The sequence below is a fragment of the Hirundo rustica genome, chromosome 5 (assembly GCF_015227805.2).
Source record: "Hirundo rustica isolate bHirRus1 chromosome 5, bHirRus1.pri.v3, whole genome shotgun sequence".
Taxonomy (NCBI): domain Eukaryota; kingdom Metazoa; phylum Chordata; class Aves; order Passeriformes; family Hirundinidae; genus Hirundo; species Hirundo rustica.
In genome coordinates, this window is record NC_053454.1 from 37,291,920 (window position 1) to 37,312,535 (window position 20,616).

A 20,616-nucleotide genomic window follows, 5' to 3' on the forward strand; every position below is an offset into this window, starting at 1 on the left:
TGTGGTGAAGTCCTTTGGGTTTGGCTATATATTTCAAAGAGCCCAACCTGATTCCTAATACAAGGAAGCATGCCCAAGTTACATGGCTCTGTATTTTAAATAGAACTCCCTTTTAATAACCTAGACTTAATGGGTTTTACAATATATTTATTATCTCACACTGTGATATTTTGTAACTTGGATTTTCAGCTAACGAGTAGCTCATCTAATGAAAATAATGATTTTTTCATGCTGTACTACATGGAAACTTAAAGCATTTCAATTAAACAAACCACCTCATTAGTGTGCCTTGATAACATAGTTGAGTTTTCTTTGATATGGTCAGAAATATCTAGCATGCTTTTGGGATGCAATCAAACTCTCCAATAAACTTGTTGCTAAAGACAGCTGCCTAGCACCATGTATTTCTTGAGCAGTCAAATGACCTAGTTTAGAAGTGTTTGAAGCCATTTTATACTCTGGAAGGAGAACAAATTAACCTTGTTTAACAAGTAGTTTTCAATTTGTGTTCCAGCACTCTTCCACAGCCTACCATCTCCAGAGCAGTAGCATGGCCTTATTTCATCCTTCCTGTTACATATCCTATATAGTTAATGCTACAGCTTTGGGAAGCACCTCTTATCTGCTGCATGGACCCTGGAAGGGGGTAGTGTCATGGCACTCAAAATGCATTTGAAACCACAAGTCTTGTTATGAGGTCTGCTTCAGGGTTTTTTTTTGTATACTTCATGAAGAACTAAAAGAACATTAGGGCCGTTGTTACCTTTCACTTAGATTTATTTTGCCTGTTCCTTTGAAAGGCTTGTTCAGATGAATATTGCCAAGATAGCAGAGAACTGTGCAGCAAAACCACAGCTTTTGGTTGAGAAAAGACCAAACTGATCTTTACTGCAGACGATTTCTGTGGCTGCAGCTAATTCTTGTTGGGATGTGGGGTCAGACCTGTGGCTATTATAAATCAACATATCTCTGTTCAGGAAGCTGGTTTTTATCAGATCAAGATCTGGATTCACATTTCCATAGTTTCTCTGAGAATGAGCATTTCTGGGTAATATCCTTCCTGTAAGGCTAATGTACATTAAAGTTACAGTGAGTTGCTGTCTTTTAGGCTCTTCCTCTGAAAAACTTGGTTCAGATTTGGATCTCATTATAGGCAAAATGATTTGGAGAAAATACCTCTGATTGTTGAAAGCAGTTAGCTACTCTCTCATCAGCTGCAGGTAGCTTCACCTAGCTTCACCTAGCTTCACTAGGTAGCTTCACCATCTCTAAGCATTCACTACAAAGGAAAAGCAGGTGAAAGGCATTTAGTCCATGTGTCAGCTCGCCTGTACTAACCTTTCCTGTCACTCTACTCTTTTGTCAATTCTTTCAAATAAGACTTCACTGTGGTTTTTTTATCACTGTGAAAACCACATTAAGCAACAAATAAGCAAGCTTTTCACACACAAAGTGGTGCGCTGTTACATTTGGGAAGCTACATGGTATCTCCCTATCTGCATTCATTCTCCCTCAGCAGCAAAACTAAAGTAGACCTTGTTAGTTTTCTATTTAAGTTAATTTTGATGCCCTTCGTTCTCAGCAGATAAGATCTTCATCCTGCTGCAAAGAAAGATTTACATCTAACATGCAAGGTCTCATCCACCTTTGCCTGTCTGTTGCAAACCCTAAATTCTAAGATTAGTGTAAGCTGGCAGTGTCCCTTTAATCAAAAATTAATGCTCATCTTCAGTCTCCTCAAGCAGCTTTAGAAGGGAGAGAATCATTAGTGCTGCAATCCTCTGCTTCCCAGCAAGAAGAAGGTTTGACCACAGGCTGTTACAAAAATGGAGGTCTTGTGCTGCCCTCCACAGAGCCCTGTATGGGATCAGCCTGTCCAACTTCCTCTCTCTTTGCTGCTCACAGGGAAGAGGGTGCAGAGCAATCAGAAAATCTGCTAAAGAATAAGATGAAGCCAACACTTTTCTTCAGGAGTTTGGAGCAGGCCCTTCTTTGCACCTTCCATCTCTGTGCAGACAGATACTAAAATTCACATCTGACTGTGTCAGAAATACTGCATTCAGCTGTCTCAGCTCCTGTCACGGGCATATCTGCTGATCAGCCAGTTAGTCTGGGATGTTCATAGGAGATTGATTCCCATTGAGTCATTCTGATTCCTGGACCTGTGAGAAGCCAGGCTTGCAGCTTGGCAGCTGAGTGCTTGGAAAGCTGGCTGTGAGCTCCTCTGAAAATCTGGCCTTAAATCTGCAAATATGCAACTCGGAAATCCCTGTAAGGAGCAGCCAGTTCGATGCCAAGCATAAGCCAAGTTCATCACAGCTTCATGAAAAAGTAACACTTTCTGGGATTTTTGCAATGCATAGCAAAGTACAGTGTTGCAGAAATATTTTGTAGGCAGCTTTCTGTACGGTAACCTGCTGCTCTGCAGGCATGGCTACGTAATATTGATCCAGGCTTTTCTTTCACCACAGTGCCACGTCTTGTGTTCTATCAGTGTGAAGTTTTATGATTTAATATGCTCCATTGTTCCCTTCTCAACCCATTTAATTTTTCTTCCAATTTCTCTTCAAACAAAGTGAGTTTGCAACATTTCTCTGTTACAAAACTCCATAAATACAGAGGTATATGGGTACCTCTAGGCCTTAATTGTTTCCTGTTGAATACCGATAGAAATGTATCTGGACAGATAGATAATTTAATGTGTCCCTAATTATGAATGTACAGTTTAGGTTGTACCTAGCAAGGAATATCCAAAGCCCCATGTGCATATATTTTCTTGCTCATTTTCTCTCTGCTTCTCTCCCTTTGCATCTGAAGTGTGTAGGATTGTGCTGGGCTCTTATGTTTGGAGAAGGTTACGTTGCAAGCAAAACTGAGTTGCAGAAGATCGTTCTAATTAATGGAAGTATTTGCCTAATCTTTAGCACATTGTAGGCTGGTCATTACCATTTACAGTATGTTACAATTTTAGCTTGTAAAATATGTTCAAGGTACTGGGCAGTACCTTGATAGCTCCTGCAGTGAAATCTGGTGTGAGGGGAGTGTATGATGCATACAATAAATACAGTGTGACAAACTAAAGGGCAGGACATTTGGTCCATTGAATGTGCAGTAGATCATCATTTGAAGGTAAATAATTTTACATGTAGCTAGCTATACAGAACACACATCCACATGGATTCTGACCTTCATGTCTTCTTGAAGAATGAAGGCATTTATGAAGAAGTCAGGTAAGGAGACACGGGGAAAAGACAGGAGGCAGCTCATTTATAGACTTAGCACAAAGATATGGATACACTTAACTGAAGAGGGAAGGAATGATGCTTCCTTCTCTCTTCACATGATGAAAATAAAAAGTGATCAGGATAGATTTTTGTTATCCTCTGGGCATTAAAAGCTTAAATGCAAAATGCATGACTTATTATATCTAGCCAAATCTTAAGGGTAAATAGGCAGTTTGGGGAATTAGTTGTTGTTAATTGGACTTCTGAGCTGAATTCCCAGGGTGCTGCACTGCCAGCATTAAAACTTTTGTTTTAATATTGAAACAGGGAGAAGCCAGTTCTATGATGGATTCATTCCACTATAGAACAGCAGAGAACACTAAATCATTTTCTTAAAAATAAGTTTCATTTGTTGAATGTAAATATTTTAGGTTCATTTCTGCATGTATTGTAAAAGGTATTTGTTTCTCCATTGAGCATTTTGAAACTGTAAGTTACTGTAAGTAAATCTTCAAGTAGCATAAATTGCCTAATTGTTTTGTAATATATGAAGATATGGCTTGCTGTTCCTCAAGCTCTCATATTTACATCACATTTTCTTTGTAGTTTGGGTCAGTGAGTTCTGCTGCTGGTGAACTCTTCAGAATTCCATGGCATTGAGTGTGCTTTCAGTAATATTAACAAAATGTGCAATCTTGAAAATCAGATTTCATATTGCTTTGTCAACATCATACACAGTGTTCCGTCTTTAGAAAGTTTTGACAATAATCACAGAAAAAAGCCCCAAAACCCAAAGATCTTTCACAGATTCAGGAGACCCAGAAAAAATAGTCTTTGCATCAGGCTTTTGTTCTAGCAGCCAATCTAGACTCACATGCTGAAAAAATTGATAAAGTACAAATCCCCAGAGCCAAGGAAAGGCCACAGGTCCCACACCTCCTTTAGTAGCCATTTGTAGCTGATCCTCCTTGCATGGCTAATTTTCACTGGTGTAATCCAAAAGGTAACTGAGAAAAACAGGCTTCTCTTGCATGTTCGACTTGGTAAAACATCATGAAGCAACATTCCCAGTGCTCCTGAAGCGCTCAGAAAAAAATACGAATTATAAACTCCTTAGAGAACTTAAGCAGCAAAACCTTCCTCTACTGTTAATGTATCTTTAAATCATTACGACAAATATAATTTTTTTTAAGGTACACTAATGCATGATTGACCTGTATTCATTCTTTATCTCTCCCCTCATCCCTTTAAGGGCAACATGTGCCATGGTAGGTCATCCTTCATATTTTAAAGAAAAAAGCAACATAAAAATGTCCAAAATTCCAGGTCCCTCTGACACTTTAACCTCTCACTCAGTAGTTTGGTCTCAGTCAATTCAAAGGAGTTTAATTGTTTATTAGACTTGAAATGGAGTTTATCCTATACCTTTCTCACTTGTTCATGGGATCCACGTCAATTTATGGCAGATGGTTTTGAATAATTTCTTGCGAAAATGGGCAGCTACACCTAGGGTTTCGTGTTCACTACTCCCCCAAAACTTGCACAGATAAAGAATTGTACTTTAATTCTCTTTGCAGAGACCCTGAGATTTTATTAAGTATTAACTTCAATTACATTTATTTTAAAGCCAGAAAAGCTGGACTTAAACCAGTTAGGACTAGTATTTAGGGAACTAGATTGTTAATGCATTTGGGAGGTAACACTGAGTGACCTGCAGATATTATGTTAAAGATACCCAAAATCACGCCCACCACCCCCAGTGCCCACATGGCTGATTACACTGTCCTTAATTAAGTGATTGACCCAAGTCTGCCACAGGAAACCGTGGCAGTTAAGAGTGCTTTGCCCCTTTGATCCTGGGCACAGGGCACGTCCTCCCTTTACGTCACGGAAAATTCGGCCATGCCCCTCACTTTGGGTGGCTGCTGTTGCGGGAAGAAAGAGTGGGATGTGATGGTCCCAAGCAGCTCTGGAGACATTTCCAGCGTGAGTCTTCCCGGAGATGTGAGATGCCTACAGCATAGTACACATTTCTGGGGAAGGATTGCCTCCATGCCCTTGATGCCTGGATGGTCAGAAGGTTTAGACGTTACAAGCAGACAGGGTTTAGCTTCATTTGGACCAAGGGTGAAATGCAGTTTTCACAGCCTGGAAGAGCTGTGCAGAGCCCCTTTATTTTTCCATTGCTCTGTGTGGGAGATGTGTGGCCCGGCTTATCACGGCTGCACCAGAACCAACACAGCAGTGTTGTAGGCCAGAGACCCTGATTTCAGCTTGGGGCCTGATGAATAGCAAATGTGAGCTGTCACCATGAAGAATTCACATCTCAGCTGCTTGTGCTGCTCACAGGCTCAGTACCCTGCTCCATCTTAAACACTTTCCACAGGGGAGGGGGAGTGCACACAAAGCCTGTTTAATTAGGCATTGTGTAGGAAGGATGAACTCTATCCCAAGTGAGATGGAGGATTGCATGTCTCTTCCAGATGGTGAAAGGAGTTTTTTCTTCAAGGCAGGAGAAAATAAGCAGGTGTGAGCATGGGGCCTACCTGTATTGGTTTTAATCGGCAACTTTAAGCAAACTCAGTGTTCTCATCAGAAAAGGGGAAAAATAAACAGCTGAGCACTGTGATTCATTTACACTTCAAATATACTTTGAGTTGGTTATTCCTCAATTAATCAAATAGCTGGTGTATCCCTAAAGTAGTATAAAGTGACACGCTGTGTGAAATCAATTTTCCCTTCCAAAATCATTAAATTCAGTAGCCTGTGACTACATCCCTGCTAATTCTAGTAGCGGTCCTTTCATCCTCCATTAACTTTGGCACGCCTAACAGGCTGTCAAAAATAATTTCCCAGTACGTAAATAATTCAGAAATTAAAAATTAATAAATAATAACAGAGAGCTACTGGGAGATAGACTGGGTCAATTAGCCAGCTCTGCATTCTGTTTCTTCGCAGCAGGGGGGCAGCCACATTCGTTACTAGAATCTTTCCTCCGATTCCTAGGTCTGATTTACGGCTCTTCATTACTGGATTCAGTCAGACACAATTACCTCCATCACTATCTCAGTTCCTAACTTCAAAGAAACACACATTTTCTTGTCTGCTTTTTTTCTCCTTGCAGCAGCCTCAGCTTGACGTCCCTGGAATTTCTTCCACGCGGACTAATTAATAAGACTTTGACTTATCATATTCACTTCTCTTCTTTGATGTCCTACCTTAGTCAATCATCCTATTTAATTAGAATTTCAATGATAACTTTACTTATCTCTTGGCTAGATGTAAATTAAAATAACGGGATTTTAATTCTCTTTCTTACAGGGTTATGACATTTTTGACAGAAAAAGTTTCAACCCAAATACGATATTATGTACTTCCTGTACTAGGACTGCATTCCACTAAATTGTTTTTCCCTTTGCTACAAAATAATTTTGCTTGTTTAACAAGCTCCACTGAAATGGAAATGAACTACATCTTCTCATAACGTAATTTGCGTAGGTCTGTGTTGTGGAAGGTTATGTTGATAGAAATTAGTATAATCAGATTGTGACACATGCCACGTAGTTAACAAGGAAAGGGAATGAGATTTGTAAGAAAAAAATCAGCTCTGGAGAGATAGTGGAGCCGAGGACCTCTTCTTTCTCCCCTTTCCAACAGTTGTTAATACTGTTCCAAGGTTTCTTGTTTCCTTTCCACATTTATGGACGTAAGCCTGTCAGCTGCATCCAAGCAGCACCTGAGGTTGGATTCTGACTTCAATGAGACATTTCTAAAATGCCTATTCACACACGGTTCATAGAAATGGTAACATGCCTGTGATTTACAGGAGCAGCACACCCCTCAGCCATCGCATCTTTTCCTCTCTACAGCACCCAGTGTGTGTTTGGCCACAGGCTCGCTTTCCTTCCCAAGCCTCTTGGAATTTGCCAGTCTAGACTGGTACAACAGCAAGTGAATATCAGTGAAAACATTTCACATTTTTTAATTGAAGTTTATTGTGGAGAAAAGCCCTAGAGGGATCCATGAAGAGAAGTTAATGGGACAGTGGAATCCTCCTGGGGCCTAGTAGATTCCTGGAAGTGGTACAGAAACTCTCACTCTTACTCTGCTGGAACTATCCATGTGACCAAGCAAATGCTCATGCACATAGATAAGGGCTTTCTGTAAAAAGAGAGATCAAGAGATGACCATGTGAAAAAGAAAGAAAGGATGGTCAACATACCAAGAATTGGTCTTAAATTGTGAACAAAGAATTCTTCTAATGCATTAAACAGAATATGGTGACAACACGCTGGCTGGTACAAAATACATTCCATTACTAAACTGCCATCTGAGATGATTATCTTTCCAATCAGATCTGGTGGAAAAGAGGTTTACAGTTTTGCATGGCCAATAAGCAAGTACACCCTGGAAGCCAGCCTCCGGTTTTCTCAATGAAAAAGGGTGCTATGCTTCCACTGATATCCCAGAAGGGAAAGAAACTGATTTTATAGAATGCCACTCTTACTTTCCACATTGTTGGACTGTGCATTTGCTAATCCATCCCTTTTGTTGCATTCAAGGAAAGAAGAAAATGCAGAAAGAGTTAATGAGACTTTGGGTGTGGAAAATGACTGCTCCCAAAAGAGACATTTTGGTCCTGTGAAGAGGTAAGAGCAGCAGAGAACATGAATCACTTGACTAATCTGTACAAAATGGGCTTAGTGAGCTTCTGTTTCAAATCTTATCCCCACATTAGATAGCATTAAACCAGTTGTCATTAAGCTAACATTTCTAGATGGTCTGGTGAGCCGTTTGCCTGATAGTCCTGTTTCCCTTACAAAAAGAACTAAAAATGCTTGAAAAACTAGGCCAGTACATCAGCAGAAGCAAAAAGCTGGAATTTAATTGACAGTTTCTAAAACTTACACTGGTTGAGTCTAGAGCCTAAATGGGGAAAGTTCAAAAATGTATCAATAACTATTCTCAATAACAAAATAGTTACCTGTTGCACTGACAACATCTAAATCATTCTATCGTAATTTAACAATGCTGTTCTTTAACAATTGGATTCTGTTACACTTTTATATTTAGGCATGATTATTTAATCTAATTTAATTGGCTTTCTTATTCCCCTCAGGGTTCTGGGCCTAGAAAGTTCATGTTAAATACTCTAATTGCTCTGAAATGTACTTGTCTTCTAAAATATGCTCCTATTTTAAATATACCCTAAATCTAGTTCATACATATTTTCTCTTCTTTCATGAATTAAAAAATTATTCTGGTGTCCATGATTTGCACTTAAAAAGAGTCAATAATTAACCAAAATAATAATTATAGATTGAAAACAGGGAGGATGCAGTACAACAAACTGTGAGTTATAAACACATAAATAAGGGCAGGAGCACACATCAAAGCTTTCTGATCAACCGCTTATCTCCAAAAGCAGAGCTGAAGCCACTAACGACGGCAGCAGCAGTACCCTACATACTTAATGTATGGGTCCCTGCGTACCATTGTGGAACAGTGCTCAGGTCAGTGGAGCAAAAGAGCATTTGAGGGCTCACAGACATTGGGCCCAACTCCATCCTCCTTGCAGATGGTGATTTCCCATTGATGGTTTGAAGATTTTGACTGTGTGAGTCAGTGTCAAATTATGGCAGCAGCCACAAGGCATTCACATGCACTGTGAGAAGGAGGGGATGAACTTCGGGCGGCAGTGGGAACGCCACCACTGCCACCAGAGGCTGGGGAGCAGAAATGATGGAAACGTGTACGCTTTAAAATCTCTTGGTCTTTCATGTGTCAGAGCCAGGTGGGGGGTGGGATCCAGGTCCATTAGTAAGGTCACATATGGATAGCAGAGGCTAGATGCCGATTTCAGAACGCAGAGGCAGCTCCACTTGTCAACGTGCTCCTCAGCTTGGCAAGGACCCGGGGGTTTGGGATGGGAGCTGAAGCAAAAATCTGAGAGAAGTGTAGTCCAGGGAGTGTTTCTCCTTTCCTTGCTATCAACACAGTGCTTAATGAAAAGGCGAGGGGCTGCCAGAGGTACCCTCTGCGCATTTAGATTTTAATATGGCAGATCTGGCATCACTGGTATGCTGTTTCTGGTTATTGACAAGCCATCCTGTATTCCCTCAGCTCTTGCTATTTCCTTTCTTTTCTCTTCTCAGGGGTCTACCAGAGGCTATAAAATAGATTTCACAGTACATTCTGAGTTTGAAGGGATCCACGAGGATCACTGAGTCCCGCTCTTAAGAGAATGACCATAGAGGGAACGAACCCACAACCTTAGTGTTATTAGCAATATGCTCACACCAACTGAGATAATCTCAAAAGTCAGAAAATGTGACCCAGCTCAGGACACTTGGACGATGTTGATGAATGATCACAGGGAGGATGTATTAAGGGAGCATTCCACCAGCTGTGTCCTTTTCCCCCTATGCTTTTCCTTGGTACCTGTGGCCTGGAAATGCGAGGTTGGGTCAGCTGGACCTTTGACCTGGCCAGCAGAGAAAGATTTATAACTTCATGCTCCTGCGTGAGCACCTGCCCCGGAGCACATGACACAGTGAGTACAGCAAGGAGGTGTCAGGCAAATGTGGGTATTGTTTAGCGCTCCAGAGGGCCCTGTTTTGGGATTAGCCCATCTGCCTGGTCCAGTGCCAGGGAGGGCCAGTGCTGGTCAGGAGGGAGGGCATCTTGAGGGGAACAGAGCGTGGTGAGGGCAGCTCTGCGGTGCTCCAAGCAAGGCTTTCAAGGGATTCTGGGGGATCAGCCTTTCCTCGTGGAAGTTTTGTGTAAGACACACGGTTCCCAGATGTGTCACATGCCAGTTTGCCTTGGATATAGCATCTATGAGTGACTTGTAATTCAGAGCTTACAACAGGAGGATGGGGAATGGCTTCTGGGCCCAGCTTCATTACCATAATGAAGCACAAACCTCCTTTCCCAGGACAGAAGCCGATATTTTAGTTAAACAGTTTTTCGGCAAAACACACAATAAATAAAACGGGGCTCCATCTCGCCCATTGCTCCGGTTCCCTATCCCACAGCCGAGCGGCGCCCCGCCCCGCTTCATCCGTACAACATGGCGCCACCCGGCACCTCCGTTCCGTACAACATGGCGGTGCCCACTCACCACCCTCCCTGGTAGATGGACTCCGGCGCGCAGGCGCCACAATTTCTTCCTGGCTCCAGCGCGCCGCTCTTTCAGTGTTGACCCGCGCACTTCCGCTTTCTCTTCCGGTCCGGCGGCGCCAGGTATGGCTGCGAGCGGCCGCGGGTTGTGAGCGCCCATCCGCATTCATCCGCGGCCCGGCGGGCGGCAGCGCCATCCGAGGCTGTGGGGAGGGACCGGCGGCGCTGCCGCTGCCCGCGCGTGGGCTGGAGTGGGGGGCAGAGCTGCCCGCCAGAGAGGCCGGGCCTCCCCAGGCTGCGCGGTGGGGCTCCCGAGCAGGGCCCGCGTCTCTCGGGGCTGCGAATGAAGCTCGTGCTGGCTGTAAAATACGTAGCTGCTAAAGCTTTCAGCTGTTCCTCAGGAGAGCGTGACATAATCCAGACAAGACCAGGGTGTTTGAACAGTATTAGTTCGGGTTAATCTTCATTGCCGATCGAATCGTGCCCTCTGTCAGGCGTTTTGTTGTTCTCTGATATAGTTGTGTTGGCGGTCGCTGTTCGGGAAAGGCTTTAGTATTTATTAATATCGAATTGGCAGTTGTTGATTTTGGCTCAGTGCGGGTGGTCCTGTGAGATATGAATTTTCGTGTGGACATCGAGCTCTTAACTAGTGCCGCTTTGGTTTTGACTTACTTAGGGGTGAAAAATGGTGCAGCGCCTGACGTACCGCCGTAGGTTGTCCTACAACACAGCTTCCAACAAGACCAGACTGTAAGTAAGGCAACTTGTAAGAAAACTGTTGCAAATAGGGGACGTTTCAGTTTGGATTGTTGCGTTAACTGAGTATTTTTCTGCTGTGCTTAGGTCCCGAACACCCGGGAACAGGATTGTTTACCTTTACACCAAGAAAGTGGGAAAGGCCCCCAAGTCAGCATGTGGTATTTGCCCAGGAAGACTTCGTGGTGTAAGTATGATGATAAATACCTCAGGGTGTTCCTCTGCAGAAGCTTTTTTTCAGTACAAAGAGCCTTTCCAAGTATACAGTGGGCCTGTTTATTGACCAGTTCGTGGTGGAATAACTTTTTTCTTTAAAATATTCAAATCAAATGTTGTAAAGTTTACTGGAAAAATAAGTTTTGGAAGCTCAAAGGGGTTTTTTATGCTCTTGGTTTGCGCTGTTATTAAATATAAACTCTTGTTTTAGAAAATCTGGAAATTTTAAAGCTAGACAGGGCAGTTCTGTAGTATATTTAAAAATGTAAATTGGACCTATTAGGCTTGCAGAAAAAAGGGTAAGCTAAGTTTAGGAAAAAAGAATAATTAGAAATAATTTAGAAAAAAGGAATTAATGTTCTTAACGTATTTTTCTTCGGAATGTTTTCTTGAAGTAACACCATTGCTTTTAACAGTTATGGGAATGCTTGAGTAATGTTGGTCTTTGAGCAGTTCCTGTCTTTGAAAAAAGTCTTTTTTATAACCAAATGTTTAATGGACTTCTGTGGTCGAATGAAAAGATCAGCCTAAGAATGCTGAAGATGGCACACGCAATGAGCTGCGACCTTGGTCACTTTTTAGCATCTTGAATAGTAAACTTTGTTGCTGCCCTTTTTTTTTTAACTGTGAAAGTGATGTTGGTTTTTATGTGGCACATACACAAAATTGCTGCCTTATGACACACTGCTTTTCTTTTTTTGCCGTCTGTAGGTCCGTGCTGTGCGCCCCAAAGTGCTGATGAGGCTGTCAAAAACGAAGAAGCACGTTAGCAGAGCCTATGGTGGTTCCATGTGTGCCAAGTGTGTCCGTGACAGGTAATTTACAGAAAGCCAGCTTTATTCCTGAGATTGCAGAATTTTTACATCTCTCTCTCCTCATAATGTGGACCCAAACTTGGAAGGCTCTTACCCGGTGTAGGGAGATGGAGAGTGTGTGTGTGGGGGGGCATGTCTAAAAATGATGTATGTGATTTTGTCCCATGGATTTGAGGGAGTTCCTGCATGTGGAGCTCCTTTGTGGGGACTTTGTGTTCTTCAGAATTTCTTACGGCAGTGTTGCATTGATGCTAAACAGTCTGCTCAAGCTGGATTTTTATCTTTTGTATTGACTGCCCATAGTAGAGATTATTGTGTTCTGTTGTCCTGTTTTGCCTTATGCAGATTGAATTGAATTTTTCCCTTCTTTGTAGTGGTTTGGGATTTAGAGCTATTGGTTGGTTGTTAAGCAGCTTTATGTGGTTAAGCTTTAAAATGGCCTTTGCTGGGCCTCACTGAATTCAGTTTATTGTGTAGCAATTGTGTACCCTATGCTTCCTTGGCAAGTTTGAGGAAAAACATGACCATGAGTGTGTCATCTCTGTGAGTGGAAAACAGAGCAAATCTCTGGGGTCAGCAGTCTAATGCCAGTTTTTTTCATCTGTAGTTCCAGCGTTTTTTTTCTTTTTGGCATGTGTAAGTTCTAAGATAAATTACATTAGACACCACTGAAGATGAGCTGTTACAGCTGCAGGGTTATTTTAACACAAAAAAGTTATTAGTGTAACTTTTTTTGGTAGAAAGCCACTTTTTTTCTGAGTGTTTTCCCAAACCCTTCATGATCTTGATAGGTAGTTTTTATTCTTACTGTTCCTAAACCAGAAATTACAGCCACCTCCTTTCCTGTAATGGTCAGGTTTTTCTCCTACACCTGCTTAGTCATCTTTGACAGGTTCCTGTACTGCAGAAGTAGCCATATGTACCAGATACTTAGAGAAGGCATTTTAATGTTTAAGGGTAGAAGAGTGTGTGATACGCTTGTGCTGTTAACTCAGAACCATCAAATAGTGTGTTGGCATGTGAGTGCTGGTGCACAGACCTCTCCCATCTACCTGGTGGCCCTGCATGTCTTCCAGAATAATATCTGGGCATGGCTTGACCTGCTCAGCTTTTCCCTGTTGGTATGCTAGGAGCTTTAATCCTGACAGGGAAAGTATTCCTGTTTTTGATAACTTCATGCACGTAGTTTCCTGTAGTTCTGAGGAGGAGAGCTGACCACGACTCGTCACACCAATTCTGACTTCAACAGAATTAAATTAATTCTCCAGTTAGGAGTACTGCTTTTTGCCTTTGAAGTTTGTGAGGATGGTAAATTTCCCTATGTTCAGCCATCAAGTATTACCTTGCTTGCCTCCAAGCCACTTACCCTACATTTGCAGGCACTGTAGGCTGCCATCCCGAAACTGCTACGTTAGTACAGTGCCACTGTCCCTGTCTTTTGCTGTTGGCAAGAACAGCAGTGGGTTCCCTTTTTATGTAACTGTGGAACTAATACCACACGTGCATTGAATGTGAGAGATGGCAAAATTAATTGTAATTTGTCTTAGTTTTGTGTTTATACTTTAGTAGATAGACACATATCCTAAAGTAGTTTTTCTTTTCCAGGATCAAACGAGCTTTTCTTATTGAGGAGCAGAAGATCGTTGTCAAAGTTTTGAAGGCACAAGCACAGAGCCAGAAGTCAAAGTGAATCTATTTGTAGTTTCAGCGCAATAAATGAAATCTCCACTTCTCTTGTGTCCTGTCATTCCATGTGCAACTCGAAGCTGGTAGGAGCTGCTGCTTCTTGCAGGTTGTACTGTGCAGAGTTGGGTTTTGCTGCAACAAAACCCGTAAGTCGGGATGCTCTGCTCAGTACTGCCTTCTGACAGGGAAATCAAGCTGGAAGAGAGTCTGGTTAAACAGGACTCCCAGCTCAGGCTCAGTCATGTAGAGGGATTGGAATAACTTTCAGAAGTGCAGGTTTTCTTTCAGCAGCTGTTTATGAAGTCATTGGGGGACTTCGCTCAAAAGAAAGTTAGTTAGGACTTTGAAAAAGAAGGGCAAACAAAAGAGTACAGCTAGTATAAACTTAAGGTAGACTTTTAAAAATTGTATGTGGTATTACTCAAGTGAGCGTGGAGAGGACAGTCTTAACTTCTCAAAGCCTGTATCCACCAGAAGGTTGAATATTGCTACATTTGGATCTCCTGGAAGAAAGCTGCAGCTGCTGTATCCTGTTAGGTCTTCCTGGGTCAGCAGTTACAGGTATGATACCAACTGAGCTCCAGGTCACAGCTAGGACAGACCTTTAAAGGCTTCCTGATTTAGAGTAGCGATTTGGGCCTCTGGTATTCAAATTCGAACCAAAGATTGTTGGTTTATCATCAAGGATGTAAAAAGTGAAAATGGCTTTGCTTCGTTGTTTTGTAGAGAATTCTTAAATGTGTCTCTTAACGCTGTCCAGGAGTGTTTTAACACAGTCAGGGTAATTCTTGCTTTGCAATGGTATTCCCCAGCCCTAACTGAATTTTTACCTGTTTTTAACCAATAACTTTTTTCAAAAAGTAGTGAGCTCCACCATGAGAGTAAGGAAGGAGGAGAAATAATGTCTGAGCATATAGGCTGACTGGGAGCCGTGAGTGCCATTGAAGGGGTTTCTAAGGTCACCTGTGGAGTGTGCTCAGCTGTGGCTCAGAGATGTGTGCAGGCCGCTCCTGAGTGCATGCTGCTTTTTACCCTGCCTTGCTCTCTCAGCTGTACAGTTAGCCAAGGGACAGAGGATGGACGAGTGTGTTGAAAAGTCCTGGTGGCAGTGAGCTGGTGCTTTGGGTGAGGTGCCTGGCAGCTCTCAGCTGCCTGCTGGGTGTGACAGCAGGAGGTGGCTCTGGTCCAGGATAAGTGACTTAATACCGTGCGTAGTGAAAGGAGTGGTACCTCCCCAAGGATTTCCTCACAGTGTCCCAAGGAGTTAAAATAATTCTCAGTATTCTCAAAATGGATAAATGTAGCTTTAAGTATGTGAAGCATTTCTCCTCAGCTCAGGTGCAAAGGCTGTAGCTCATTTAAGGAGGTTTTGAGACTAACATTACCACTACCAGTGTAGGAATGGGGACAGAGATTTGGGGAAGGGCTGTGCAGTGGGAAAGGCTGGGTAGCATGGGGAGGCGGGCGAGTTCAGCTGGCGCATGTGCTTTGAAATGCGCTCCTGTAACCTGGACTGAAAAGTTCTTCCCCGCTCCTTTCTTGAAGCAAAAGAAACTTCCACTCAAGAGAGGCTGTCACTCAAAATGGAGTTTTTCTGACGTGCTGCCTGACTGCCGCTCCCCAAAGCGAGCTGAGGACAGAGGCAGGAAGGGCCTGGCTGGGCTGGGCCGATGAGGTGTTCACACACTTAGAGGAGCGTGAGGTGGGCTGTAACACACGGTACCCTGCTTGTTCCCAGCAGCGACTGGTGCGATGTGCCTTTTCGTCCATGGTCTGTGTGCAGCTCCCGGGGTGCCCTCTGGCCGTGGGTCAGGATGGGCACCACATCCCATGGTGCGGGCAAGGGGCATCCCAGCCCCACGCTTCCCTACAAAGGGACTGGGGTAAGGCCCGCTACGGAGCTTTGTCTGCTCGCCGCGTTTGCATCTCCCCAGCCTGACTGTGCAAACTCACACGCGGGACGTGGCTTCTCCTTCCCCCCGCCGGAAAACTGCATCAGCACAGGGGTGCCCAGAGGGTGCCCCTACGCGGTGGCGGGGGCTGCGGCGCCGGCGTTGCTCCTGCCGCCGGCAGCGTCCCGCGGCAGACCTGCGGGGAGAGGCGGTGTCACCGGGGCAGCACACGCGGGTCCCGGGCGGCCACGTGGCTGCCCAGCCCAGGGGCGGGGCCAGCGCCAGGCCGCGCCCCCGCCCCGCGCCGGCACCCAGCGCCGACACGTCAGGGCTGCCGGGTCCTGGCAGGTGAATAACACTTAGACCCTTCGACGGCGGACTGGTGGCGTTTCCATGTTTTTATGCAGAAAAAAATAGTATCTTTCTGAATATGTCATTTAAGCCCTGTCGCGGCTTTGTAGTCTTTGTTTAGTTTGTCTTTTTGAAAGGCGATTCGCTTCCCCCAGTCAGGATGCGACTGTCTATTTCCGTTTCCGCCTTCGTGTCGGCGGCGGAGCGCGGCCGCGGCGGGAGGGAGCGGAGAGCGCAGGGAGGGAGCAGCGGTGCCGCGGTCGCCCCGGGACCGCAGCGCGGCCATGGAGACGCTGTACCGCCTGCCCTTCGCCGTGCTCGAGTGCCCCAACATCAAGCTGAAGCGGCCGAGCTGGGTGCACATGCCCTCGGCCATGACCGTGTACGCGCTGGTGGTCGTGTCCTACTTCCTCATCACCGGAGGTGAGGCCGGGCCGGGCGGGGTGAAGGGGAGGCCCCGCTCACGGAGCAGCTCTTCCTCGGTCCCTGTCCCGGGTGGCAGAGCCGCTGCTGACCCCGGGTCCGGGTCCGAACCGCCCGTAAAACACCAGCCTCGGGCATCCCCGAGCGTGCCCGCGGTGCCAGGGCAGTTTTCGCAGCTGCGGGTCCAAGCCGGCGCTTGCTTTCCTCCCCGCAGGAATTATCTATGACGTGATCGTGGAGCCTCCGAGCGTGGGGTCGATGACAGACGAGCACGGGCATCAGAGGCCGGTGGCTTTCTTGGCATACAGGTAAGAGCAGGGTCCTGTCCCCACTAGCGACTTGCTGCAAATGCCTAAGCTCAAGGGAATAAACCCCGTCTTGTCGAGCTATGCATCTTGTGCTTTGCTTTCTTTGCAAGGCAGGAGTTGCCTTATATCAGTTCTTGGTTTGCCAATACTTGAAAAAAAAAAAAAACCCCACCGAACCAGCGGAAATCAAAAGACTTAGTCCTAAAACTTTTAAAAATGAAAGGTCTGCTAAAAAAAAATTGTTTTGGACTGGCAGTACTTCTTTTTCTTGTTATTTAAGTTGAGCCTTATACTGGGTGGAGATACATTTGATGGGGTTTGTTGCTGAATATGGAATGTTTCGGAAACATTCTGTTCTTACTTTTTAAACTCTAGGGTACTTGGGACTCTGGTGGGGAGCATTGTTACAAATATGTAACAGGTTCTTCATAGCGCCCTTGGCTTCTCTTGCCTAGAGAGAGCTAAATGAGCTAGAGACTCCCAGTAACAAGGTGGTCTGAAGAGAGTTAAATCTACTTTTGTAACTGGGAGGAGATCTATGTGTGTGGAAACAAATAATGAATTTTTGTTAAATGCCAAAAAGGTTGGTTGAATCTGTGAGGTCTGTGACATGGTTGATGTGACAGATTTTGCCTTGGACTAGATGTGTGTTTCAGACTGGGTTGGATTGTTGCAATGTCGATGAATCAAGTTATTGCTGGGAGTTGCTAGCCCTGTCATTTGTCAGTGTAAACAAGATGAGAGGAGACAAACTTGTTTGTTTCCAGGGTATGAGACAGTAATGATAATCTTTATTTCTGTATGGGCATCCACTGTAGTTTCATCAATGCCAGTTTTATGAGGTTGTTAATTGGGACGATAGGAAAATGGCTCAGTGACTGTGGGGAGCAGGAGACTCGTGATCCAGGTGCAATGCTCTTTCTGCATCTCAGCTTCCTCACTCTCCATCTCTTTCCAGCTGTCTGGGCTGACAGAGAGCCCCATGGGGCACCCTCGGGCTGGTCTCTGCAATGGATCCATGCAGGCTCAGCAAGCAGGCAGCAAAACATCCTGCAGGATGTGTGGTACAACCAGCAGATGTACTTCATGTGCTGCCATCGTCCTTTGAGTGGAATTTGTCCTGAGAGGAGGATTCAGGCAGTCCTGCCTAAAATTGGGATGGAAATAAGGAGGTGATGGTGCCGTGCCTTGGGGCCATCTGTATAACCAGGGACCTCCTTGGACTAAGTGGCTGTGCCTGGCTGGTAGCTGTTAGTATGCACAAATAGATATAAATCCTCTCATGTGCTGGACTGGGTGCCTTGCAGACTCTCAGTTCTGGAGATAAACTGTGTATTAAATTCTTGATGTAATTGTTTTGCATGAGTTTCCTACTTGCTTGAGTTAGAATCTAAGTCAGCCATCAAAGTTAATTATCCTGTGTGTTTGTACAGATAAAGCATAATGAGTACATGGAGTTTGAAATGTAAATAATTTCTTTAATATTTTTCTGACTCTTTTCACCTTTATTTTGTTTTTCCTTTAGAGTAAATGGACAGTATATTATGGAAGGCCTTGCATCCAGCTTCCTCTTCACAATGGGTGGTCTAGGATTCATAATTCTGGATCGATCCAATGCACCAAATATCCCCAAGTTGAATAGGTTTCTTTTGCTCTTTATTGGATTTGTTAGTGTGCTTTTGAGCTTCTTCATGGCCAGAGTTTTCATGAGGATGAAATTACCGTAAGTGATTGAATTATTTCAGCCTTTATTCTCTTCCGTGGCTCATGTGTGCCGTGTTAAATTTAAGAGTGACAGAAAATGTGGTGATCTTCAGGTTGAATATAAGTTGCTTTCTTCACGGCTTTTTTTGAAACATGCTACCTTGAATGAGGTGGGATGCTTTGGGAGCTAGCTACTCTAAGACTGTGCTCTGGTTAAAAAAGGGTGACAGTTCCTGGTATGTTAGAAAATATGATTAGCAAGTATGGCTTGCTCAGTGTATCTTAAAATTCGTTGTATGTACTGGTCAGGGAAGTAGCTACAAAGCAGGGCTTTGAGGAAAATGGAACTGTTAGAGTACATGGAGAAAAGCAGAGGAGGAGGAGGAGATCTGTAGCTTTCAGGCTGTGCAAAATCCAAAGGCAGATTTTCCATTTTTTTCCCCCCTCTGTATTTTTCAGTCTATCTATTTAATTTAGAATAGCTGAAACCTGATGTTTAGAGGTACTGGTAGCTAATTTTTGGAGTAGCTCCATGAAGCACTTGTCATTTATGTAAAGGGCACAAATAAAGAACATTTCTTAGGGTATAATGTGGGCTTCAAAAATTCCAAACAATTATCAAATTTGGATTGAGAATAGGGTAACACATTTTCGGTGTTCATTGAAGAAAATCAACTGAGAAAGAGGTGTACAGTTAAGGTGGCCAAATAGCCCTGATCAGCAGAGGCTTCTGCAGTCTTAAGTTTTGGTTTAAGACTGTATGTCTCTTGATTTTTGAGGAGTGCTGCCTGTTTGCTAACTTTTTAATTTTTTTTTTTTTTTTTTCTGTAGGGGCTACTTGATGGGTTAATACCTCTTGTGCTGTGTAAAAGTTCAAGCTGAATTTACTCCTCTTCATGAAGTGTTTTAAGAAGAAACAGCAAGAAACAAGTTCCATAGTCACCATCAACAGCAAAGAGACTTGGCCGTGAGAAACAACTAGGGAAAGAGTGCTTTCTCTGCAAACAAACTGTCACTGCCAGTGGCTGATCTGTAGTTTTCAAGCAATGTTTTATCATTTCTGATGTAGAGCTTTTGAAAAAGAGAAAGTTATATAGCTGAGTATTTCTTTTATGTTCCATCTCAGTATGAAGTAGAGAACCTACCTTTAGCTCTACCTGAAATGAGTATTTGCCATTGACGGTTCTTTGTTGCAGGTCTGTCTCCTCTTCCCTGTATGGGACAATTATGTATGTCAATCAGAGAAGAAACACTCAAAACATTGATTTCCAAGTTGTAATCAGAAAATTAGTAACTTCGGATGCTTTACAGCCAGAGTACAATGTGTCTGAAATTATTGTGAAGGCATCTTTGGCCTTGATATTAATGCTCTATTTGAGCAAATCCAGACATGCACTGGGAAGGGCAAACTGTATGAATGTGCATTTTTTTTTTAAGAAAAAGTGTACAAAAGGAGCCAAATAAAACTTATTTTCTAAAAAATTATTTTAATTTTGTGCAACTTGTAAAGCTTTTTCTTGTTTGCATGGACTGTTCTACGTGAGGTGCCACACCATGACCACATAATTTCAGCTTTGTTTTTCACTGTTGGATAATGATTTTATTTTCTTTTTTAGTATCAGGGACAAGAGGCCTCATTTTCCATGAATTTGTACCATATGCAAACAACATGCTGTTGTCAGTAGCCGAGAAAACTTACTTCTGAAGCTGCTGGTTTTTTGTGTGAGGCAAAGTTCCGGTTTAATTTGTCTTAATTTTAAAAGGTTGAATGTTGCTGAAATGTTTCATTCATGTATTGCATTTTGCGGGAAGGAGAGATCCCTCTGAATCACCATAAATGTCATTTTTTGCAATCTATATGTGTTTGAAGCACTATTTTAATCAGTAGTATAATATAAAGCAGAAAAGTTACTTATTCCTGTAATTGTGAAGTAAGCATTACTGTTCACATACTTAACAAATTTCTGAGCTAGTTGTTAATCATCCCTCAGAACATCACTTGCACTGCCTCATTCGTACGTACAATGTGACACCTTTGCATCTGTTCATCTTACATGTTTGTCATTAAGATTTCAGGTACTTTAGGCAGTTTTATGAGGCTCATAACTGCAATAATTTC

At 43.4% G+C, this 20,616-nt stretch overlaps 2 protein-coding genes across 2 annotated transcripts; both read left to right on the top strand.

Annotated features, from left to right (window-relative positions):
• The first annotated feature begins 10,386 nt into the window (after positions 1-10,386).
• On the top strand, positions 10,387-13,865 carry RPL34 (ribosomal protein L34). Its single transcript, XM_040065204.2, has 5 exons — positions 10,387-10,469; positions 11,023-11,096; positions 11,190-11,289; positions 12,030-12,133; positions 13,739-13,865. The coding sequence occupies exons 2-5, from the start codon at positions 11,032-11,034 to the stop codon at positions 13,821-13,823; spliced, it is 354 nt and encodes a 117-aa protein (XP_039921138.1). The 5' UTR covers positions 10,387-10,469; positions 11,023-11,031; the 3' UTR covers positions 13,824-13,865.
• A 2,380-nt stretch (positions 13,866-16,245) lies between these two features.
• OSTC (oligosaccharyltransferase complex non-catalytic subunit) lies at positions 16,246-20,352 on the top strand. Its single transcript, XM_040065790.2, has 4 exons — positions 16,246-16,485; positions 16,700-16,793; positions 18,319-18,516; positions 19,329-20,352. Exons 1-4 carry the CDS (start codon positions 16,347-16,349, stop codon positions 19,345-19,347), a joined length of 450 nt encoding a protein of 149 aa, XP_039921724.1. The 5' UTR covers positions 16,246-16,346; the 3' UTR covers positions 19,348-20,352.
• Positions 20,353-20,616: the final 264 nt, after the last annotated feature.